Genomic DNA, 26,417 nt, shown 5'->3' with positions numbered 1-26,417 from the left:
GTCTGGTTGATTGCTCAACAGTCAGATTAAGATTTCCTCTGTGTAGAGTTTTTGCCAGCAATGGATGTTCAGGGACACGCCAAGCTGGAAAGATTACTATCCTTCTTCCAGAGATGTCCAGATGGCTAATTTCTTCCTCTTTCAATTTGTTTTGAACGTTTCAAGACAGTGAAAGCTAGCCTCTTTCTTTTGGTGCCCTTGCTGGAATACATTTGTGGGCTTGTGTACCTTTTAGCCACACAAGCTCACAAAAGATTGCTACGGAAGTCTACAATTAAAATAGCTTCCTATTCTTTTCTTACTCATTAGCTCCCAAAAGTGCCTTTGTAACTGTTTTTGAAATACATCGCTTACACCCTCTTTACCCCCAAAGTACCTTGTTATAGGTAAACGATGTTGCATGCAGTGCATTACTTCTAAACTCTGGTATTCCAGTTGCATGCACTGAGCTGTTGCATACACTCTGCATTTCTTCAGTGTACATTGAGGGTTTTGAGTAGGAATTGGACCACTGTAATGCGCTCTACGTGGGGCTACCTTTGAGATTGATGCAGAAGCTTCAAATGGTGCAGAATGCGGCGGCCAGACTCCTTGGTGGAGTGAGAAAATAACAGCATATCTCTCCCACTCTGGCTGCCTTGCATTGGCTGCCCATTCACTTCCGCATTGACTTCAAAGTGTTGATGATGACGTATAAAGCCCTAAACGGTTTAGGACCTCGATACCTGGCGGATCACCTTCTCCCACCTAGATCTACCTGAATCACTTGCCATAGCCAGGAGGGACGGTTGAGGGGCCTAACGCCGAGAGAGGCCCAGAAAGAAAGAACAAGAAACCAGGCCTTCTCGGCAGTGGCCCCTTGGCTCTGGAATAGCCTTCCATCAGAGATCCGCCTGGCTCCCTTGCTGGGTGTTTTTAAGAGCCAATTAAAAACTTGGCTCCTCAAGCAGGCCTTCCCTCCTGTCAATACTTGACTTTTTCCTTACTACAGTTTTCTGTTTTTCCCATCTTGAGCATTACTAGCATTATTGTTTTGAATTGTTTTAACTGTTTTAGTTTATAATGTTTGATAGAACCTGCCCTGAGTAGACTCTTTCTAAAAGGGCGGGATAGAAATCTAATAAATAAAGAAATAAATTAGCAAAAAGTTTCTTATGCAGGGAGGTGGCCCAAGCTTGCTTATTGTATGTGGAGAGGGAGGAAAAATTATCCATCTGAAATATGCTGTTAGAGGAGATATCTACATATACCATGAACTGCCAAAAGGACAAGTAAGTGAGTTCTCTATTATTAGATCAAATTAACCCTGAACGCTCTTTAGAACCTAAAATGAATAAACCTCAGCTGTCATGTTTTGAACACATCCTGAGAAGATAGAAATCACTGGGAAATAATGTTCAGGGGAAAATGAAGGCAACAGGAAAAGAGGATATGAGGTGGATTGACACAATAAAGGAAGCTGTGACCTTGACTTTGCAAGACCTGAGCAAGGCTGTTAGTCATAGGACCTGCTGGAGGTCACTATTTCATAGAGAGGCCATAAGTCTAAACCAGTTTGGTGGCACATAATAACAATACATTTGCATTCCGAGAGCTAGAAACAGTTGCATGCTTGCCATTTGTTTTCTGAAAATCTTCTCTAGCATTCGCTGCCTCTGACCACATTCTTTGGAATTCTAATTTATCATGTTTGAGCAAACATACCGTTTCATGTTGGCCGACAGTGCCTTATGCAAGAAAGTGCAGCTAAATCAACCAGAGAGCTTTGGGTTGTGATCTGCTTTGCATAATGCTCAAATCCAGTGAGAGGTGAGGTGACACTCTGGCACTCCTCCAACAACCTAGAAAAATGACCTGGGAAGAAACCACTGGATCTTCCTAGGGTGGAACCTGTACACACAGTTACATACCTGGTAAGCCAGAATTCTCAAGAAGTCTTTCTACTTGATAATTCTTGACGTGTTGGCGCTGCGGGTTAAACCGCAGAAGCCTCTGTGCTGCAAGGTCAGAAGACCTGCAGTTGTAAGATCGAATCCATGCGACAGAGTGAGCCCCTGTCGCTTGTCCTAGCACCCGCCAACCTAGCAGTTCGAAAGCATGCGAAATGCAAAAATGAGAGTAGGGACCACCTCGGTGGGAAGGTAAACGGCATTCTGGCCATGTGACCACGGAGGATTGTCTACAGACAAACGCTAGCTGTATGGGTTGGAAACGGAGATGAGCACTGTCGCCTAGAGTCGGACACGACTGGACAAATTGTCAAGGGGAACCTTTACTTTTACCTCTCACATCTGATGTCCAAATGTGACTATTTTTGTTTTGTTTTTAGTTCTACTTGATTCAATGGCATTGTTTTATCACCTTGGGTCTTCGAGATTTATGATCTTTCATTTATACTTTGGCTCAATTATATCTTAACTAATTGTTTCCAGATAATGATGCTTCCTTCGTTCTGCCAGATATATTGGCTGACGATCTCATAAGCCACCGCTTCTGGTTCATTACTGTTTGTGATTTATTAGATGGCAGCATGTTGGGATAATTCTTTGCTGTTGTCTCATGGTAACTAGTTCTTTGGTCTGGACCAATAGATTTTTCCACCACATTTGTTTTAATTTCAGAAGTGCATTGTCCTCTACTATAGGAGGTACCATGAGCAAATAATTTGTACAGCAGCGATAAGAATTTAAGCAAGGTGTCTTTGTCTTTTGGTGGCTCGTTTTTCTAATTAGTCCAGTGTACCACAAGATCAGTTTTTTCCTCCTCCTGTTTCTTTAATCAATGATCATTAATTTTATCCTTTTTTCATTACAATGGAAGCATCTTGTTTATTCTGAATTACTGGTTAATTTAAGGTATTTATTATGGCTGGAATACCAGATAGGTGCTTTGGCTCTTGATTGGAGCTGGTGGTAGCCCATGGAATATTTGTGTCTGTTTTCTTTGTTTTTTTGAAGAAAGGACCCTGCCACATTATAAACTGTTTTTGTAAATGGTATCTAAGGCCTCCACCCCTGTTGAGTGAAGATGGTTTGAGAGAGAGGTCAGGGCATATAGAAAATCCCTCACTCAACAGGGGTAGAGACCTTAGATACAATCTGTTTTCTATTTAACATGCTGCCCTTTCATCCATCCCTAGAAAGATCAGGACCACACCTTCCAGAAAGACCACTGTTAATGACTGTTAATGACCCATGACAATGGGTACAGAAGGACTGGAGAAATAGGATTTTCACTCACCCCCCCATCCTTTGTCCATCTATGCTACACTTGATCTTAGCCAAAAGGCCATTTAACAAACCTATTCAGACCAGGGAGAAGTGAAACCAATGTGGAGGATGATATATCAGGTATCTCCTACCAACTGTCCTCAGACTGAAGAAGCTACTGTACTTGGATGAGCAGTGAAATGTTTCAAGTCCAGTTGCCATGACTCATCTTCCAGATAACCTGACCTGGATGATTGAGAATCTTCACGGATGTCTCTAAATGTTAATCATTACAGACCTTTCTGCTGTGTTCTGTTTTTAAGAGACATCTCTAATTTTTCTCCTCTAAAGAACTTAACCTTCTCAACCAGTGGTTCCCACCCTTTGGTTTCCAGGTGTTCTCAGACTACAGCTCCCAGAAATCCTGGGCAACACAAATAGTTAGGAGAGTTTTAGTCCAAGAATATGGGGGGACCCAAAGTTGGGAACCACTATTCTAAACACTTAATGTGTATATGAGGCAAATGGTGCCAATAACATCGCACTGAAGACTGTGTCAACCAGATACTGTATTTTTCCCCCAAGAAACAAGCAAACGAAAGTTATTTATTGCTGTATGGTTCACATTGTTTTGGTTTTGTGGCTTGCATCTAATGGCTTTGTCTTTTTAAAATCAGATCACTGTTTTATTAACTGCCTTTGTGGCAAAGGACAAACTGTAGGCAATTGACCTTCATTGTTGCAAGATGCATTGTGGGGAAGGCGGGAACAAGGGAGAAGGTTGGCTGAGTACTAGTTTTTCTCTTAGATATTGTGGTATTTAGCCAAGCTTTGGAAAGATATGATAATAACTCAGTGCTTACCATAAGTACTGATTTATGAGTCTAGCATCTTTTAATATCACTTTAAAGTTTATTCATAAAGAGGGCGACCATGAAGGACAGTGAGGGAGGACTGGAAATATAAAGAAATTTAATATCCTTCCACAGTTTTATGAGCACAATGGAGTGTGATACCAAATACCTGTTACTGCAATGGGCAATGCCATGTCTTACCACTATATATTTTATTTAAAATATGCTTAACACAACTTTCTTCTTAAAAGGACCCACATCTTCTTATAATGCTTTCTGGAGAATTTAAGAACTATCTTGCTGCATCCAGAGCTTAGGGAAGTTACATTTTTGGGGGGCTGTAACTCTCAGAATCCAGTAGCCAGTTTGGTCATCAACCATGCTGGCTTCAGGATTACAGGAACCATAAATCCCCCAAAAAAGTAAATTTTCCTAGGTGTGGCTAAATCGGGCCAAGATCTGCCCAGTATCCTGTCTCCACTATCAGTCAACCAGAAATTCTCCAAGAAGTTACTGTTGCAAACTACCGTTGGTGTCGCAGTTAGTGTGTTGGATTAAGGTAGGAGACCTGGATACAAATCCCCTAGTTAGACATACATTCACAATGGAGTTCTGAGCCAGACACACTCTCATGTGTCGTACCTGACTGGCTCTTTCTGAGGATAAAGTGGGGGAGGAAGAAAACCATATACACCACCTCAAGCTCACTGCTGGCGGGGGATAGGTATGTGCAAAATTCCACAAATCCTTAATGAATTCTGCACCCAAATAAAGAGATCAGGACCAATCCATCTTGTATCCTCTACGAAACATTATGATCTGCCCTGTTCCTGGGTCTGTGATATTATCTATGCATTTCAGGATCTCTTCTTCTGGTCTTCTGGGCCCTCTCTAGTTAAGGGAGTGTGAAAATTTCATGGGGGAACAGCATAGGAGGCAGCCAGTCAATGCAGTCCTGTATCATTCCTTTACTGAAGCTTACATTTAGCAGTTTCCTGGCCTTCCTTGGCCCTTGGTCCCATTCTGAGTCTCTCCAAGTCCATGGGAGCAGGTCGAACAGTGGTTCCGCTCACTCTTCCTTGGGGGTACCCAGTCCTCATCTCAGTTGGCTCTCCTCACCTATGTCTGTGTGTCTCAACGGCACCCCAATCAACTAAAGGGGGCGAGTCCTCAGTTCCCTCTGGTGGCAGAGCCACCACTGCCTCTTCTGGGTTGAGGTAAGCCACTTGTGCAAGTATGTAGTTGAGCACAGTCTGCAGAGGCCAGTATCAATGGGTCAAGTCCCCACTGGGATGTGGTCATGTCAATATTTCTGCTCACCACCTCCTCCTCCGTCTACTTGCCACCTGCATCATCACCCTCATCCTCTTGTCCCAGGGCATTTATACCCTTTATAATCAAGGTCCCACACACAGCTCCTTTTTTTTTCACCTGACACCTTCACTTGCACATCAAGTCTGTCCGGCATCTCCACTCCCTTTGGACCATCAGTCCCACACACTGCATTGGCTGAGTTGGACCCTTTCCTCTGACCACTCTCATGAAGTACCAGTAACTGAGCATGGCTCACTTGCTGATGGATATGGTGAGAGGCATGGAGGTGAGGGCCCAACCTGGGCAGCATGTCCAGCTCCACCATACTGTTTTTAAATAAGTATCAGCAAACGACAGGATATGAAATAGCTGTGACCTGGGTGGGGGGCTAACAGCCTCCTAAATGTGTTACGTATCCACTCAAAGCACATACAACAATTATCCTTCCACAATCACATAAGCACTCAATATATTTCAGTAAAGCCTTGGGAGTAGTGGTTAAACTGCCATACTGCAGCCAAAACTCTGCTCACAACCCAGGTTTAACCCCATGTACCCAGCTTGAGGTTCACTCAACCTTTGATCCTTCCTAGGTTGGTAAATTGAGAACCCAGCTTGCTGGGAGGTGGGACAGCATGCCTAAATAAATTGTAAACCTCCCAGAGAGTGCTTTAAATGCTATGGGATGGAGTACACAAGCAGCACACTGTGTTTTTGCTTTGCTTTGCTTTAAGTTTCAGTCAACTAAGCCAAGTAAGAGAAGAATGAAAGAGAAGAATATCCCAGAATGCAAAAGGGCTACCTAAACACAATCTTTCTCCTCACCATACAGTTCCACAAAATGAGTGGAACAGCAGCAAGGAGAAGTATATATTTATTTATGCTTTTGTAGATGTGGGGGCAGGGGCAGAGAGAGGAATGAAAAGATTATGAACTCTTGTTTTTAAACTGAAATATTTGCAAGGCCCCCCTCATGTATTCATCGAATGTGTGATTTTTTTTCACACAACTGTTTAAACACACACACAGAGAGAGAGAGAGAGAGAGAGAGAGAGAGAGAGATGCAAACTTTCTGTGTTTTTGGAATGAAAAGCCCTACTATGTATTTTCTCTTGAAACTCAATACTATATTTTAAAGGAATTTACTGCATAGCTTGCATACTTGCACAGCTTCACCTCTGTTCGCCTTTACTCAGGGATGTTGCTACAGGATATTTCACTGAACAAAAGAAAGACATTTCCTAGGGAAACTGCCATTAAGGCTCATTGTCAGAAGTTCTGAAGTTACAGCTAAAAAGCAAGAGCCCCTGCATGGGAAACTATAGGTTACACATTCTGGACATCTTATAATCAATAGTTAGTTTGCTCGTAGGAACTAATGCCCTTTTCACCTCCTAATATTAGCAGCCATAAAGTTCCTCAGAAAAGGACACATCTATCTTTTTAACTGCCTCTTCTCTCTCACAGACCTATAATTCTCCATGTACTGTTAGCAAAAAGAGATGGATGGAGCCTTATCCCATTCCCCAATCATAGCACATGATAACTCAATTGTTCCTCAGAATCATAAATGAACTCTGGAGAGCAAAGAGCCAGTGTCAAAGGTCTAATGAGATGCCAACACACTGTTTGGCTAATCCCATGAGTGTGGAGCATGTGTGTGGGGGGGGGGGGGGAGAGAGAGAGAGAAAGAGAGAGAGAGAGAGAGAGAGAATTCTATTTTTGACATACCAGAGCATTTTCTATAGCAGCAGAAAAAGTGCTCGGAGTGATTGACAACTCAAAACTCCAGTCTCCTTCCTTTCCAAGGTGTCTAAATAACCAAGGTTAAACTGGGCATTGTATGAAACATGAGAAAGATGGTGCTTCTGCCATATAATTTGAAGTACTTATTTATAACTCTCTCATAAAAGATTAAACAGAGAAGAAACTATCTGTCTGATTATTAACCTGTGGCTTGAATATCAAAGGGCCAGGGAATTAGAAATCAGCTAGGATAAGCAAGCAAATATGACCCAGATTGTTATGTTTGCATTTAATGCTTTCGGGATTCGGCTGACTGGTTGAGCGTAGCACTAATAAGGCATATGTTCAGCTTTTAAAAAAAAAGCACCAGCCCAAAAGGTATACTTAAAGCAGGAGGGGCAAAGTTTGGCCTTCCAGATGCTCCCAGGAAAAAACTCACATGAGCTCGAGCAAGTTGATGTCCCAGATGTACAGGGATGTGCAAACAAACAAACAAAAAAAAACAGAACAAATACAGCCACTATTTTGAAAAGAAAAAGAAAAAAACAGAGAAAGCTGATCCACACTGAATCCACAAAGGCACACTTTTCAGTGCATTACTAAGTTAGCCAACAGATGTAAAATCAAAGCTATAGCCAATCTTCAGGGAAAAAAAATCATAAGATTTATGAAAAATAATAATGAGGTAGCCAGAGAACTTTTTAAAGGTACCACATTCTATTTAAGGACAAAAAGGTCAAGCCTTATAATTATGGATGACATCTCTACCTCCCAGTCTGTTCCGCATCAATTCTGTATTTTTAATTCTTCCTGCCTGCCTACCTACCTATCTGCCTGCCTGCCTGCCTATCCATATATGAGACACACACACACACACACATGTTTTTTTAATTAGTTCTTGTGCATTGTTTTCAAACATCTACATGTGGTTGAATGCCTTTTTTCTTTCACGGATTTTATCACAAACCCTCTGATCAACGCAGAGCCCAGAGGTGGGAAAGACTTGTATTTTATTTCTTTTGTTTATGTCACCTCTCAGAATCCCATAGCCAACAAGGTCAAGGTCAGGGGGTCAGCTGTACAACTCTCAGACCTGTACTCTAAACTATAAAGGTCTCCTTTCTCTGAGACTTCCAACAAAAAATTATACCTGTTTCCGTGTTCATTCCATGTTCAGCCCAACAGGTGCTTGAGTAAGGATTGATGGAACAAATTTTATAAACATCCCTAATCCCATTTTGGAGAAACGCCTGCTCCAAAACAGTCACAGATCATATTTGGGTAAAACAGCAGAACTTTGATCAAAATCTTCCTTTCTGATCCAAGCATGCTGGGAAACCTTTATCAGCCTATGTGAAGTTCATTCAAGCTTGTAGTTTGCACCTTATTTTTATTTCTTGCTAGATAGCAACTTCCACAGAAGCACAGTGAGATTTCTTTTTCACATGGTTGTAATTAAAGTGCATTGTGTGCATTGATATCTAAGGGATGAAAAGATGGTTGGAAACAGAACATTCACCTTGATTTGCTGAAGATCAGAAACTGCAGGTGAGAGAATGACATATCATTAATTTGGCAACCACTATCCCACACACAAGATTGGCTCCATTTTTTTAAAAGTCAGAAATATACAGAGAGATGGCCAAAGTAAAATAAGATAAAAGCCTGTATCTATTCATCTGAAATTTGGAAAGCATGATCCTGTGTTGTGTGTGTGTGTTTAGTCGTTTAGTCGTGTCCGACTCTTCGTGACCCCATGGACCAGAGCACGCCAGGCCCTCCTGTCTTCTACTGCCTCCCGGAGTTGTGTCAGGTTCATGTTGGTTGCTTCGCAGACACTGTCCAGCCATCTCATCCTCGGTCGTCCCCTTCTCCTCTGGCCATCACACCTTCCTAACATCAAGGTTTTTTCCAAGGACTCTTTTCTTCTCATGAGATGGCCAAAGTACTGGAGCCTCAGCTTCAGGATCTGTCCTTCAAGTGAGCATTCAGGGTTGATTTCCTTTAGAACTGATAGGTTTGTTCTCCTTGCAGTCCAGGGGATTCTCAAGAGCCTCCTCCAGCACCACAATTCAAAGGCATCAATTCTTCGGCGGTCTGCTTTCTTTATGGTCCAGCTCTCACTTCCATACATCACGACAGGAAAAACCATAGCTTTGACTATTCGGACTTTTGTTGGCAAGGTGATGTCTCTGCTTTTCAAGATGCTGTCAAGATTTGTCATCGCTTTCCTCCCAAGAAGAAGGCGCCTTTTAATTTCAGGGCTGCTGTCTCCATCTGCAGTGATCATGGAGCCCAGGAAGATAAAATTTGACACTGCCTCCATATCTTCCCCTTCTATTTCCCAGGAGGTGATGGGACCAGTGGCCATGATCTTAGTTTTTTTGATGTTGAGTTTCAGACCGTTTTTTGCACTCTCCTCTTTCACTCTCATTACAAGGTTCTTTAATTCCTCCTCACTTTCTGCCATCAGAGTGGTATCATCTGCATATCGGAGCCAACTCTGACAAAAGAGAAAGGTCTGTAGACCAGTTCTAAGTTAAAGAATCACCATAGACATTATCAGTTGTACACTGAGTTGTACGACTTTAGTGTGCAACTGATAATATCTGTGTTGATTTTTTAACTTGGGATAAATTGCCTCCAAAAGTTGCAACAGTTGCATAGTTACACATTTGGGCCACTGAATAGTAAGTCAGCACTTAGGCAAGTGGTGGGAATAGCAACATCATGGACTGAGAAGAGCAGGTGGACTGGGTCGCTGATTTCTGGGAGAGACATTCTGACAAGCATCAAGGATGATTTTAAACTTAAATAAAATAAAATAAAAAGACTTAGGTATGCTCAACTTGAACTCCTCCAAGCTTCCCTGGAACCCTAGCAAATATGCCATCTGATGAGAAATCCAAAAAAATCACTTGGATGAATTTTGCTTGGGGCAACATATTAGTGCTTCCTCTCTCTGCCTGTCATCAGTGAACTCTAATTATTGGGAAATATGATACAGCCTTCTAAACAAAGAGCGTATTCAGCCAAGCATGAGAATCTGATGCAACCTGTTGTTAATATTCTGACACTATTTATCTGAATTTAAAAATATATATATGACAAGTAGGTTCCATTTGAATGGACAATATTACCAGAGCTCATTTAAATAATAAAAATGATTTAACTCAGCCATCATCACCCCAAGCATAGGGAAACTTTGGGTATAAACAGCCAATGAGAAACGTTTAACATTACATTCGTTGCATTCAACAAAATTAAAATCTGTTCTTATGATTCAAAAAATATGGAAGTCATTCCCTTGCTTGTTATAGATTTCTGGAGGTTAACATGATGGCATCTGGAACCGATTTTGCCCTTCAGATTTACAATAACTTGGGCCCAATCTTGAAGTATAAATCTCTGTGGAAGTAAATGAGTTGTGCTAAATTTACACCAGATAAAGATCTGTTTCTCTATATTGCTGTGTGTATAAGAGAGTGATGCAAACTTAAGAAGAGCCCTGGAAGATCAAATGAATATACAGTGGCAATATTTGTTTGTTTTTAAAGAGGGCAGTCTTATTTGAAGGCTGCCCAGGTGACAATCCTCCTTTTAAAGGTATCCTCCCTTTGAAAGTGAGGGCAGCTAGTGACTAGGGAAGGGGGTGCTGAAATTTTGGGGTGGGGTACTCCACCTGTCCCTGTCCATGAGTCACCCCTGTTCAGCCCAAGTAGGGCCTAAAAATAACCAGCATGAGAGAGGGTCGTAACCATACATTTACTCATCCTGAGTTAGTACCTGGGTGGTGGACTCAGCAGACAAACAGATCACCTGACCATATGCCAGCCCAGGTAAAATAAATCGTAATTCTATTCAAATTACAGTGGTGCCTCGCAAGACAACTGCCTTGCGGGATGATTAATCCACAAGACAATTGGTTTTTGCGATCGCTGTTGTGCTTCACAAGACGATGTTTTCTATGGACGATTTTTGCAAGACAACAATTTTTCCATTGGAACGCATTAAATAGATTTCAATACATTCCAGTGGGGAACCGCGTTTCACAAGACAATGTTTTCGCAAGACAGCGTTTTTCACGGAATGAATTAACATTGTCTTGTGAGGCACCACTGTATAAAAATTGTTTCTGATTTTGCAACTCTGCATAAAAATTAGCTTCTGCAGATAGATGTCCTCTTCTGTCTGGTGATGTGTCAGTGGCCACCCTAGCCTGGATCTTGTTTCCCGTCATAGCCAAGCAGATCTCTCTAGGGCACTGGTTCTCAACCTTGCATTTCCAGATGTTCTTGGACTTAAATTCCCAGAAGCCTTCACTACGAACTGCATTGGCCAGGATTTCTAAGAGTTGTAGTCCAAGAACATCTGGGAAACCAAGGTTGGGAACTATTGCTCTATGAAGTCCCAAAATGGAAAATGTAGGCAATAGCCCCCTCCCACCATTGTTCCCCAGCAAATGATACTCAGAGGCCTTCCGCCAATTCCATACACATTTCCGGTGCTGTTTTACCAGCACAAGTAATGGCCCTCATCTTTAAACAGCAGACTGAATATTCCTTTCATTCCACTCTTCAATTCAGTGCCATTACTAGAGATGGGGATATTCGTATTTGTATACGAGTATCCCTACATAGGTGGTGTTAACATTCTACCAATGGGTCCACAGCGTGTGATCCGTTCATCACTCTCTGACGTTGCAGAGAGGCTTGTCCTCCCACCTCCTGCCAGGAGTGATAAGCGGATTGCACACTGCAGACCCATTGGTAGAATTGCGCCGTCCACATCCACGGCAGATCGGTGAGTGGACTGTCCGGCCCCACGGGGCTGGACCCTCGTTAACGTCAACTGTGTGGGGATATTTGTATACGATTACCCCCATCTCTAGCCATTACTTATAGAACCAAAAAGGCCACACCCTTGTATAAGGCGGCAGGGAGAAGATAATCATGAGTGCTGGGGAACACCAAAAGTACCTTTGTTGTTTTCAGAAAAAAAAAATCTTTATAAGAAGGGGTGGCTCAAAAAATCCTAACTGCAGGTGGAGTTTACAGTATGCAGTTGCATAAGGGTTCAGGGGAAACCTGAACTCAGGTCTCTTCAGCAACAATTGCAGACCAGCATGCTTGGCAGAGCAGCAAGGCAGAGAATATATGGCAAGCTTGAAGGATAGGACATGACTTGCAACAGTAGCAGCTCTAGGCCGTGGTTTTCAAACTGGGGTCCCCAGAATATTTTGGCTGCAATTCCCAGAAGCCTTCACCACTTGCTGTGCTGGCCAGGATTTCTAGGAGTTGTAGTCCAAGAACATCTGGGGACCCACATTTGAGAACCACTACTCTAGAGTATGCGAGGTAATGAAAATGACAAGTATGCTTCTGAGCAAATTTAAGTCACATGTGGGCAAAGCATGAGAATGAACCTCAAAATTTAAGGTGGCATGGTTGAGGCATCCTATTCCCTGAAATATGGGGTGCAGCTCCCAAGACTGAAAAAATGGTCCCCCAAAACAGTAATCTCGGGGCCCAGTCTGGTACCCTGTGAACATGTGCAGTGGTCAGAGAAGGCTGAACAACATGGGGTAGGTCACAATGAAACCCCAAATGATGAAAATGGAATAGCAGATTCCGAGCAAAAGTACCCCCCACATTGCAACCTGTACACCTTTCTCGATTGTGTGTTGAAGTTTCCTGTTTGGTTTAAAGTCTTAGATGGTGGAAGTAAGAGGCTGGTTAGTTCCAATGTCTTTTTTAAAATATTTGAAACTAATTTAATGCTCAAAACCAGCTAAACGTTTCATAGCCATCTGTATGGCAGTGGGAGGTACAGAAGAAGACAGTTCTTCCAGGAGCTTTATGGGGAGTCGAGGTGTCTGTTTTAAGTTGAATTGTCTGCAAATGGGCTAATTTTCTGCTTCTGTCATTCAGAAATCTAAAGAGAGATTTACAGTGGTGAAGTATTTGATCCTAAATCTATTGTTCTCTGCCTTTAATGAACAATCTAGAGACTGATTTCAAGGGAAATAAATATTAAATATTCCATTAGCTTCAAACTGTACAAGTGGTAGTGGCTGTTGTAAAATTAATAGACAATGGATACTACAGCAGAATTTAGATTTAACTCATAAAAGTGCTCTCACATGGCTTCTTCTGTGTAACTATGCTTGCAATACTGCTAAATTTAGTTTTTAATTTCAGACTGCTCTTAGTTTCCTTTGGTGGTATGGAGGATATCCATGTTAACTTGCAGAAGACAGTCCTCTACTGAAAAAGCAACCAGCCTAAGTCCAGTTTAAAGAATTTTTAAAAGGGGGTTAAGTGCTCATTTACAATTAGCATCTGGAAAAAAAAGACTGGACAAGCATTTAGTCTGTTTCTGCCTGTATAGCAAGATGTATTGAATTTCTATTTAATAATAAATAATGATGTGTCATCATTAGAGATGGGGGTATTCATGTTCATATATCCCCACACAAGTGGCAATAACGAGGATCCAATCCCATGGGGCCAAACGGTCCACTCGCTGATTTATTGCTGCCGCGATGCCACGATTCTTCCAGTGGCTCCGTAGATCGCAATCGGCTAGCCATTTCTGGCAGGCGGCAGGAGGACAAGCCTCACTGCAAGGTCAAAGAGTGGCTAGCCAATCGCAATCTGCAGAGCCATTGGAAGAATCATGCCGTCCACAGGAGCAGCAGATCGGTGAGTGGACTGTCTGGCCCCATGGGGCTGGACCCTCATTATCACCACCTGTGTGGGAATATTCGTAGTCATATATTAATAACTCCATCTCTAGTCATGATTATGAACTCATAATTATGAACTCATAATTCTTAGTTCTGGTGACCTGAGACTGTTAAGTTTGCCCAAGACTGCACCGGCTGGCTCTTCTGAGATACACAGTGGGAAACTGAACGCCTAACCTTTCACTCCACAGCCAGAGAACTAAGTCACTGAGTTATCCAACCAGAATTTCTAATTAAAGATGACAATTATTTATAAATTTGCATCGACACCTATAAGTTTGCATATGGAAATTTGTGTCCACTTTACCATCTCTCTCAATGATGCAGTTTCTCTCTTTTGATGAGAACTTGCTTGCCACCCTACTGGGTAGGGTGGATATGTGAAAATCAAATGCTTTGCATTATAAAAGAGCGGTCCTTTCACCACTGAATACAACCTAAACAGTGGAGTGTATCATTGCAGATTAATGAGCAGGTAAGCCTGCAGAGCCTCCATGATGACAGGCACCATGCCTCTGATTCCCAGTTACTAGGAAACAATTACAGGAAATGACTGTTTCTCCTTCCTGTTTGTGGACTATATCTATATATCTGGTTGGTTACTGTGAGAAACAAGATTCTCGTCTCTCTAGGACATTTCTCTCCTTCTCTTCTTAGCAGGGAGAAGCTGTCAAGTCAGACTTAAGTCACACTGATGACTCAACTTGGGTTTGTTTCAAGGACTCAGTTTGTGATTCAGAACCCACCCACCCTCTCTCTCTTTTTCCTGGGGGAAAAAATAACTTGTTTTTAATAGGACTTAGACTTGGGACTCAGGACTTGGTACCAAAGACTCAGACTTGAGACTCATACCCAAAAATTTGACAACACCCCTGCTCCTTGCAACAGTTAATGGTTTACCCCAGTTCATGCCTACTCAGAAGTGTCATTGAGTTCAATAGGCTTTATTCCAAGAGTTTAAAATACATGTTGAAAGGTTGTCAGAAGAGGTGGAGGAGAGAGAAATGAGAAACTGATTGCAAATGAAAAATACTATGGAATATAAACAAGGGAATATATATATATAATGGGAAGGTTAGTGTCTGATTAACGAAATACACTGTAGAAAAAGAGAGAGAAAGTGTGGGATTAAGGAGAAAATATACAATAAATACTGGCTAAATCGATAAATATTACCTTTGAGTAATAGTAAACAAATTTTAAAACATTTAACATTTTAGGTCAATTAGTAACCAATTTAACCAAAGCAAGTAGTGTTTTGGTGTGGAAAAGGCAGCCAGTTATCAACTTGACTTCATGCCTGAACCAGGGGTCATCCTACCCCTATTGAGATGTGACATTCTGAGTATCCTCGTATCAGGTTGCTCACCCTTACTTCAGTGGAATGTAATGGAAGGGATTTTGCAGTACTGTTAAAAAGAAATCTGTACAGCCAGCTGTTTTAAAGTTCTTAGTGGTTCCGTTATCCCACACTTCCAGTTCAAAGACAGGCAACCCACCGATTTTAACATGAGCAAAGTTTTGCATTTGGCTAAAAGCAGGAAGTGGATTTGTGGCACCATAATACTGAATCTTGAGGGTTTAGTTTTAGTATTCCAGTGACCTTATGGTTCCACACTCCAGCATTAGGAGATAATCTACTTTAAATATGAGGATAAGAAAAATCGGCTGTGTGAGAGATTCTAGCAATTTTATTTTGAGCTGTGGGATTTAACTACAATCAAGTTCCTTCTAATTAGGTCAAAAAATATTGGCGCAAGGGAGAATGCAATGCAGAGCAGGACTATCAAAAATTCATATACGTTCGGTGGGTATCTTGGTTACCCGAGAATATTCAAACATAGCAATAACTTCCGGCTCCTGTGAGATTTGGAGGCTTAAAGGTCCATTATGAAAGACAGGGGAAGAGATGGGAGGACTCACGAGACTTTCAAGGGGAAATAAAGGTTTTAAGATATTTACAAATACTTGTCGTCATTCCACATAATCTGCATTAAAGAATATTGGCAGGTTTTGCATTTAAGCTAATGTGAAATGACAGACTGCTCGGTTCTGAACACGGCAAAAGGCCACAGGGCAAATGAGTCAACGGCGTTCCCAAATGCGCTTTGCATCTCGAAAGTCCCCCTTGCCAGCACTCAGTGCCAACCAATTTCATACCCCCAATCAGGATGTCAACTGAGAAAAGTAGGAAATAAGAAATAAAACCATTTGTACTTATATTTGTTTTTAGTTTAACCTACTTGCTGGTATGGGATTGACAGAAAGCTTTTATTAGATTTTCCTTCCCCTTGGCCAGTTTCTTTTTTAAAAAAAATGCTGTTCTACATTAATTCCTTCATTATTATTTCGACTTCTCATCTAAGGAAATGTGAGAATCAAGGTCAACTTTTAAAATAGCATATGCATGCATGCAACAAAGCAATGGCCCAATCCAGGGTATGGTTCCTTGGAAGTAAGTCCTGTTGTCCTCACTGGGTATTATCCAGTGGCACTGCCATCTGAATGACCAAAAACGCAGGGAAAGCCTTTCTTCCTTTGCAAGGAAAATGACGATCAGAGAAATTTACTAAGTCGGGAGCTTCTTGGCTTGCAAAGGAGGGTGGAGGGCTTTCCCTCATCCAACCTTTCTCGCTCTGCCAGCTTGTAAATTTCAATTCATGGGTGTGTCTTTCCTCTCAACCTGTTTGTTTCCATGTACATGTGAAAGCTTGCATTCCAATCTGTTTTTTTTTAAATCTGTCATGTCATACTGTTGCTATTCCACTGAGACAGAAATTTTAAAAAATTAAAAATTACCCAGCAGCTGCCGCAAGTGGCTGTGAGGCAACAGATACAATTTACACAAACACAGGCATTCACATATGCCAAAAATGGTTGAAAATAAATCAGTTTGGTATCCGAGTTAAAACAAACGACCCTCTGCCGGCTCAGTAAAATACCACGATTCCTAGCTAAAATAATCTGCGCTTCCATGTGTGTTATGTTTTTGAAAATGGATTTAAAATATGCTAAATCCAATTCAGATGTAGGGTTTTTACACAAATGCTCAAATTCTCCGTATCATCTGTGCAAACACAAGTAAAGAACAAGTCACTGATTGTTTTAAAAGATGCACATATCACCTTCAGTGTTTCTGGTCCTTGAAAGGTCATGGAACACAGGAGCAGATGCTGTAATTGTGTGCATTTTGCATTGTTTGTGTTAAAGCACTATTTGCATAATATTGCTAAATTTGTGCAAAAAAGAAAAGGCGCTCCTATTCTCATTCTCTTTTGTTTTCAAGACCTCTGCAAAACAGCTCGCAGACTTATTGAGCAAAAAGAATAAATTAGCATTTCTTCATTCTTGCACTAGTTAACACTTGAGACTAGTTAAGATTTCTGTCCCGCTTCTGGACTAGATTTTCAGAGGTCCCAAGGGATCTGTAGAAGGAAAGAGGGAATAGCACCTTCCCCCTGTTCCCGTTAGCTTTTCTGGATCAAAAGTCCTCCAATGAACAGAAAAGCCCAGCTGGGTGCAATGCAGAATGTTGGACTAAATAGTGATTAAACTGACCCAGCAGAACTGCTTTTATATTCCTTGGGAATTGCAAACCTTATGGTGTAGTGGTTAGCTTGTAGTACTACAGACAGGCCTCTGCTCATAACCTGAGTTTGATCCCAATGGGTTCAGGTAGCCAGCTCAAGATTGACTCAGCCTTCCATCCTTCCGACATTGGTAAAATGAGTAATCAGTTTGGTGGGGAGCAAAGTATTCCTTGCATAATTACATTTAAACCACCCAGAGAGTGCTGTAGCACTGTGGGACTGTATGTTGTTGAAACAACAACAACAAGACCACTAAGGATCTCAGACTAGCCCCAAAGGATGGTTTACCTCTGAATTCCCATGACTACGTGGGGATCTGAACCCACGTCTCCTGAATCCCAGTCCTCCACTCTATGCCCCACACCATAATGGCTGAGTTATACATGGGTAAGTCATATATCTGTATCTCGTATTTATTTCAGTGTCCTTAAGGCAGTCTGCATGGCTCTCCTCCTATCCATTTTATCCTTGCAACAACCACCCTGTGAGGTAGAGCAGGAGGCTGAGTCAATATTCTAGAGTAGACCCTGGTCACCTAGTGAGTTTTGTCACTGTAAGAAGGGGAACTGGGATCTCCCACATTCCAAGTCCCAATTTAGCATTCCAGTGATCACACCATGCATGCAGAGCTACTTATCCCATACTGATTCCCTGTTTGTCTGTCTGCTGTACGGCTGCTACAGATAAGATCAACCAAGCAGATTTCACCTATTTTCAATCTCAGTAGGTTATCTTTTAACATAAAGTCTTCTCATGAGAAAAGGATCCCTTTCTCGATGTTTTTACTCTGTTATTAGAGCTGACAGCAAAATCATATGATAAAAAGCAAAGCTGATGAACGCACTGATCTGTATAATCGGATCCTTTTCTGTGAATGAAGCAAATGTGAACTTGTCTTTCTTAATATTTTGTTAAGCAGAAGCAGCAAGTAAGCAAACTTGAAACAAATAGTCAAAAATTGTGAAAAACAGTCTAAAACAGCAACATACTACACATGTTATCATCATTTCCTGTTTAAATTGTCCTTACTGTAATTACGTGTCTAGAAATTTTATTTCTATAATTATCATACATCTGCCCTGCCTTGTGTTGATATAACTGGAGTGATCTCTTTTTGTTTTGAAAACAATCATGTGCTGTAGATTGTAGTTCTAAACCTGGGGGGAAGGGGGACCCTAATGCACAGTTACAAGACAGGAAATACTTGGCCCAGTCATTCTTTGAGCAAGAAGGCTCAACAAGGTAACCACATGCCCAAGATTCTTAAAGCCAATGAATGTTTTGAATGTTTTAATTGCAAATTCTGTATTTCCCTCTGTATCTCATTTTATTTCGTATGTCTGAAGAAGTGGATTTGATCCATGAAAGTGCACATTGAAATATAACAGCTAGTCTTTAAGGTGCCCCATGTTTTTGTCTTGTTTTTTTCCCTCCTTTGGATTTTTCCTGTCTGCTCCATGCAGTATACAGAGCACCTGACCTTTCCATGCCCCTGGATTTTCTTCCACATGTCTTGACCCCACCCCTTGAGTTTCTTATAACTTAGAGCCGGATTCACATTTCAAATAAATGGGCCATAGTGGGAAGCAAGGGGAGGAACTGATGACACAGGTATCCTTCAGTCTCGAGAGACTATGGTAACATGCTCTGAATTGAGGAGTGTCCTCTCCAGAGCATGAAGCCCGGGTAAAGTAATATGGAGGATAGGCTGTTACCCAAGCAGCAGACCCCCCCCCTCCACGTTGCTGAAATGGTCCAATGGAAAGGTAAGAGCCAATACAACTGGTTCCAGCAATGTCGCAGGAGTTGGCAGAACGACACATGCTGCCTTCGGGACTCCGGCTCCGGATTTTGCCTCTAGGTTAACCCCTGAAGCCTTTTCCATCAGTGGATATAGCCACAAGGCAGTGGAGGTTTGAAGTTGGAGTTTTCCTTCTCCTAGATGGGCTGCCTTCCATGGATGATGAGCCCCACCTACCCGGTCTGCTCTTTAATAACTGATGACAATGAACTAGAAAAAAGAGAATATAGTACATGTGTTCTAACTTATACAGACACATGCCAATTTATAAATAATGACCATGTCATACCATATAGCAAGGAAGACTGCTATGTACAGTACCTGTAATCAGCCTAGCCTTCACAGATGGGTGACCTGTGGGCTAACTGCTCAGGTGCTGTGGATGAGCATCTTGAAGGCCCCTGAAGGCCCCTGCTCATGTTTCTAATAGGTTTTGAAATGGCTGCAAATTAAGAAGTCAGCCCATCATTGCTGTCTCACATCAAGCCTTGCAATCATGTGTGTTAGTGTGGGAGATGGACGTTAAACATATGATTGTGGATTAGCACCAAGTCCATAATATGTATGGAGTGAATAGAGGGCTCATTTCAAGTTCTAAAATGCTGTGAAATGCGGCAGATGGGCTCGCTTGTTTTGAGAATGTGGATTGAGAATCTGTCTCCAGATAAGGGAGGACCAAGACGGTCTAGACCTTGAGCATACCTTGCAACTGAAGTGAGCTAATTAACTAACGTGGATGGTAGAGCTAGGGCCCATTCTATGAAGCTACATGATTGGCTGGTTTGCAGGCTTGTGGTCAGTGGGATGATGGGATTTAAGAGAGAGTGAAAAAGAACAAAGACACCTTCCATCTTGTATCATCATCATGGAGTGGTCATTATGACTTAGTATGGTCATGCTATGCTGGTATGCTATCTGCTCTGAAGAATTCTGTACATGTCTGTGGGCATAGTTAGAGAGCTCACTTTCCTTTCTTTTCTGTGGGAACAGCTTTATCATGACTTTTGCTCTGTAAGTTCTGCTTATGATCCCTGAGGATGGTTTTTGTATTCACTGCTGAAATTAATGGAAATTTTTGTCTATGCTATGCTACTTAAAAAAAATAAAACAATAAAAATTTTACCTAAGCTGTTGTTGATTCAGACAGCTGCTAAAGAGTTGAAGGTGCTAATCCAGTGTTTGAGGACACTCGGAGATTCTGAAGCATTTGGGGTTGTTTCATGTTCTGTGCAGGGTTGATTTGCAACAAGGAGCAACAGTGTGCTTGTGTGTATCTTCCCTGTGCAGCCTGGAGTAAGGGTCTCGCAGGTTGGGTCACAGTGACTACATCACAATAGTAGATAAATTTCTCTACTAAGGTCAATTTCCAAAAGCAGGGTGCATTTCTTATGAGGTTGAGTCCCATCTTTAGCACCTCCAACTTCACTTAGATAATGTGTCGCATAATTATAGGAAATGAAAATAATATGGATTGCAGGTGAAAATTCATCTTCATCTTTTTGCTAACCTTCCATACAATGTACTATTAATAATCTTATGGCTATATGCAATTAATTCCTTCTTTGCTCACCGTCTTTCACTTCTTAACACTATTCTTTTACATATCTAATCTTTGAGAATACTGTTAGATTCCAGTTCAACAGCTGGTGCTTAATATGAAAATATATTTTGATAATAGTTGCACTTTTCAAATCTGAAATACCGACGTCTTTTTTAATAAAAACTCATATGTTTAACGTCCATCAGTTTTATAAGATGTCTTAGCAGATAAATCCACTGGGGGATGGGACGTATTCTTTGTGTTACTGAAGAAGTGAATATGAAAATTATTTATATTTCGTTTCTATTAAAAGACTGGCACAGTTGAATTGGTATTGTCGTCACTGTACAAAAATATCAGACAAGACACATTGGTCTATTTATGAGACTGAAAAGAAGACTCTAAGAAGCTGTCTGCATTTAAGATAATTCTGTATATGCTATTTCAGGATAAAAACCTTTTTTATAATTTTCAGGATAACTGTTCTTCCAGATGGGAACCTGAGAATCCTGAATGCCACCAAATCTGATGAAGGAAGATACGTCTGCCGAGGAGAAAATGTATTTGGTTCCGCAGACATAACAGCTTCTGTATTTGTTAAAGGTAAGACTACAGATGCACAAATGTGTATTCTTTGCTTTATATAAATTTTGTAGCTTTTTAAAGCACAGGTACCTTGTCCTGATCTAGCTATGAATGGAACCATAGTATCATAGAAACATAAAAATGGAAGGGGCCTACAAGGCCATCAAGTCCCTCTGCTCAACGCAGGAATACAATCCAAGCATATCTGCCAGGTGATTAACCATGACATAAGTGTATATCTGATTCAGACAGCCTCTTAAGACGGATACCTGTAATCAAGGAGCATCTACAGGAATACCTGTTGACCCGGTCCATGAGGAAGGGAGAGATCAAGGGGCAAGATGGTCATGTTGGCTTGCTTCCTCCTCCATACCTTCTGACTCTCCTATCTTAGAGGTTGCCACTTATCTGCAGTCCCAACGCAAGCAATTGCAAATGCCATAGAAATGTAAAAAGAGGATATGAGAACATCAAAAGGGTACAACACAACGTAAATAGAAATGTCAGTGCAGGTAATCCTAGAAATTCCATTGTTTGCAGTAGAAATAACATATCACATACATTATTGTTCTTCATTTACAACCTTTATGAGATGCTAATTGGGAGGAAAAGGGCTTTCCCACTAATGATTGTTGTGAAGCCACTACCAAAATGGGGACCGCTTTATAGATGAGGTACACTCATCACAGCCTCTCTGGAAGCATGCCCATAGGTGCTTCAGACATTATTTGAAACAAAACTTCCCAACTGTTCTAGGTTTTGGTGATGATTATATCATACTGACTTCCCTAATATGGTGTCTTTCAGATGTTTAGGACTTCCACTCTTGATATCTCCAGCCAGGATGACCATAGGTCAGGGATTATATGAGTCATAGTCAAAAACACATATACGATACCCCATAGAAGACGCCTGTTATTAACTGAAATGCTCAAGGTAGTTTGTTTACCTTGCGTTAGAGGTTTTTCCCCACCTCCACACTTGGTGATCTTCATGGTGCAGACAAACAGAAACCAATCTTTTCCATAAATCAGGCCAGGGAAGTATTTGGCAGTTCAAATTCTATCAGGCTCCATCTAACCAGCAGAGCTAATGGTTAAGTATTATGGGATGTGCTGTCCAACAACATCTGGACGATTGCACTTCCCTCTGCCCTGCTGCAAAATGGTGAGTAAACCCATGTATTTTACCTAAGCCTTCTATCTACGTTGAGAAACAGCAAAGAGATAGTGTTACTGACAGGTGGTTTACTCTCAGGTCAGAGCATGCCTCCAAAATTTGGAGGTTAAGTCCCCCCACCCTGCTATTTATAAAGGGAAATTGTTACACTGCTATTCTGACCATTGATTTCTTTGTTCTCTTTAGAGCCTACCAGGATAGAACTGTCTCCTAAGCGGACAGAGCTAACTGTGGGTGAAAGCATTGTCCTCAGCTGCAAGGCCATTCATGACCCCACCTTAGACGTCATATTCCGCTGGACTCTGAATGGGCAGCCCATTGATTTTGAGAGAGAAGGAGGACATTTTGAAAGTATCAGGGCGGTAAGTGTGGCTCAACATCCCATTTTATTCGGGGAGAAAAAACCCTTACAGAACGCTGTTTGCTATGCAAGCATTTTCACTGGAAAGAATAGAGAAGAAATCCTACCTCAACAAGTATCTCATTCAAGTTAATTGAAGTATGGGAATGTTCGCTTTAGCCGAGAATACCCATGACTCTTATAGTATGGCAGTTGGCAAGAGATCATGAATTTAGTTAGAATACGGATCATACTGTACAAAGATCTTTAATCATATGCAGAGCTTGGAAAGGCCCTTTAAAAAAGTAATTGGAGTACCAGTTCCCCCTTCCGCCCACTCAGGCATTAGTTTGTTGCAGTGATGCTTTCAAAGAAAGGAAATCTATATTTTCCATTCCTCAAAGGTGGTTAAAATAGTTTAGTTATTTTTTGAAAAACCTCTAAAGGTCACAGTTTGGTAGTTTGCAATTCAAAAACAATACAGTGGTGCCTTGCTTAACAATTTTAATTAGTTCCAAAAAATTCGTCACTAAGTGAAAACATCGCTAAATGAAATGCGGTTTCCCATTGAAATGCATCGAAAACTGGATAATCCATTCCAATAGGAACGAATTGCCATCCTTAAGTGAAAATCGCCATAGGAAACATCGCTAAGCGAAACGCAGTTCCCCAATTGAAATGCATTGAAACCTATTCAATGCATCTCAATGGGGGGGATTCAACAACAAATTAAAAAAGAGTCAGAACAAAGTCAAATTTGGTTAACAAAGTGTTTATTAAGTGCACTTTATGATTTCAAACATTTTAAACAGTAAACTTTAACTTTATAACATTAAAAAAACAGCAAACATGAGGCTGTTTAAACCATCGTTAAGCGAAACAGGGGACCCAAAAATTTAATTGTTATGCAAAGCATGGTCCCAACATCGCTAAGCGAAAATCACCCATAGGGACCATCGTTAAACGGAGTGCAAAAACGCTCCAAAAAAGTCATCGCTAAGCGAATTCATCGTTAAACGAAGCGATTGTTAAGTGAGGCACCACTGTATATGTTCCTCCATTGTCATTTCTTCCAAAACCACAACTGAGCATGAGGCCGAGGCCGAATCAGAGGTATGACACAAGCCGGTACTTATACCATGTGAGAACATACGCAAGTAATTCTTACAATAACTAAGTTACACTACAAAAGAAGTAAAGTTACCCCATGTTGAACTACAGTGGTAATGTATCCACCTTCTGCAATATTACATCTAGCTTGCTGACTCAGTTATGCTAAAGGACACTATCCTGTCACGAGTGCTGAAGTAAGTTTTAGGTGTCCATTCAGTTCGGATCTACATATGGAATTGGGGGGGTCTCTATTTTCTTCTTTATCCAAAGGAGAAAAGAACAAAAGCTGATTGTTGGCTTCACAAAGCAGACCCACTCAATTAATGGAACTTGGCTATGTAAATATTTATGTAATTCCCATTGATTTAGTTAGTATACCACATTGAGACTAACAATAAGATTTAGCACAAAACATCACAGACCAACTTGTGTTTTCTTGAAAGCAAGAAATCTGAAAGCCGTTCTTTTACCATATATATTCTTTCTTAATGGTTTTACTTGTTTAACTTTCCAATTGCTACTCTCTTTGGAATCCGTTTCCTTTTTTAAAAAGTCACTAGCCTAAGCAAAGTTCAGAGACCACTTAAGAGGGCTTGCTCACATCTAGCAAAAGAACTCCAGTTATGCTGATTTGGCCATTTGTTATATCATTTCATAAACATCTGAACGCACAATCAGGATCGACTCATGTTTCTTGGCCAGCTGTTTATTTCCAGTTTGTTTCCCCTCACCAAGAGGGTGGTTTAAAATTGTACCGATGATGTATCAATTCATTCCTTACCAGTATAGCACATGTGCATGTTCCTATAGATTATTTCCCCATCTTTGGTTCCCAAGGAAGGCAGTCTCCATGACTGCCAAACGGGTGCCCTGAGATTATTATTACAGTGGACCCTCGATTTACGGAATTAATCCATATTGGAATGGTGGCTGCAGGTCGAAAAGTCTGTAGGTCGAGGCTCCATTGACCTACAATGCATTGAAAATTGATTAATCCATTATCGGCCGTTTTTGTTCCATTTTTTTTCCAGTCTGTAGGTCGATTCTCCGGCTGCAAGTCGAACCTAAATTTTGCAGCCAGAGAAGTCTGTAACTGGAAAAGTCTGTAAGTGGAGCCATCTGTAAGTCGAGGGTCCACTGTATTTCTAATTGTTTTCATGAGCAGTAAGTATATCGATACATTGAGAAACCAAGATCTACGGCTTTACAAGGACAATCTCAGCATGGTTTGACTTCTATGTGCCATTTGTCCTGTTTACTGCTTGATGCTTTACTTACTGTCTGCCAAGTGGCACAGCTGTACAGGTGGGGGCCAAGACCATGGTGGGGGCCAAGACCATGGCAGGCAATGCATTACTTCCAGAAATGCAAACACTGCAGATCAACCATTCCCAAACAGGAATCCCTTTTTGCTATATCAATATATCAGTTAGAGTTTTCCACCAGTGCCCCAGGAAATATCAAGGAAAATTATATATATATACCACGTGACCTCAAAAATAAATGTATTGGTGTAACAGTGGTATGGAAAGAATTGGTATAACTGGGGTTCTTTTGGCAGGTGTGATTAAGCCCTGAGGTTGCTTGTAAGAAAGCCAATAGGAAAAGAAAGAGTGTCACTTGTCAGAAAATGCTGTGCTAATTAAGTAGAATATTTTATGCTTGAGGCTGTCTTAGAATACATTATTTCAAAGATATACAAGTATGTTTTAATTGGAGAATTCTTGCCAAAGAAATGTTCTAAGTCATCCTAAAGGTGTATGGTTGATTTACCAGTGGCAGGAAAAAGAAAAGAAAAGAAGACAAATATTTTCAAGATGAGTTACATTATTATCTCATCCTCCCAATATCACTTCCTGTTTTCAGTAATGGTTTCCTTTTGAACCAAACTGATTGAGCAAAGACAGTAACCATAACCCTTGGCTGGATCTAGGATCTGCTTTCCACGAGAGGAATGGCTCTGCTCATGACAACTGCTTCCAGGCACTTACAGATTGACTCTTGGTTCCCCTTAGTGAACCAGACTCTGTACTGATGTTCTTGGTATTGTTCCTACCAACCATATGCTATGCCTCTTGTCTCATTTTGTAAGGTGATTTTTTATGGCCTCCCAGGTCTTTGCATTCCTCCTGAAACCATAGTTTACTTGCCATGTTGCGTGTACTATTTTGTGACACAACATAGGAAGGTGGAACTTCGCCGTTTGTGTTTCCCATTTGAAACTGATGCCCACTGAGAGTCTCCATGGAAGCTTTTAATTAACATTCCAACAAGATTTCTCATTTGAAGCTGGTGTCCATTGAGAGCCTCCATGGAAGCTTTTAATTAACATTCCAACAAGATTTCTTAAACAAGGTTTTTTGAAAAGAAAAGGATGTCAATGAATATGTTTGTACTG

At 41.1% G+C, this 26,417-nt stretch overlaps 1 protein-coding gene across 4 annotated transcripts in view; it reads left to right on the top strand.

Annotated features, from left to right (window-relative positions):
* Window positions 1-26,417, top strand: part of CNTN5 (contactin 5) — a 590,502-nt gene that overhangs the window by 479,117 nt on the left and 84,968 nt on the right. For all 4 annotated transcript variants that reach the window (XM_078390096.1, XM_078390094.1, XM_078390095.1 and 1 more), the window contains exons 13-14: window positions 21,278-21,405; window positions 22,753-22,928. In XM_078390096.1, coding sequence (XP_078246222.1) covers window positions 21,278-21,405; window positions 22,753-22,928 — 304 coding nt within the window. The remainder of the gene's footprint in view (window positions 1-21,277; window positions 21,406-22,752; window positions 22,929-26,417) is intronic.

This window comes from Pogona vitticeps, chromosome 3, assembly GCF_051106095.1.
Source record: "Pogona vitticeps strain Pit_001003342236 chromosome 3, PviZW2.1, whole genome shotgun sequence".
Lineage (NCBI taxonomy): Eukaryota > Metazoa > Chordata > Lepidosauria > Squamata > Agamidae > Pogona > Pogona vitticeps.
Note: the sequence above shows the minus strand (reverse complement) of the source record. Positions and strands in the feature narration are given on the sequence as shown.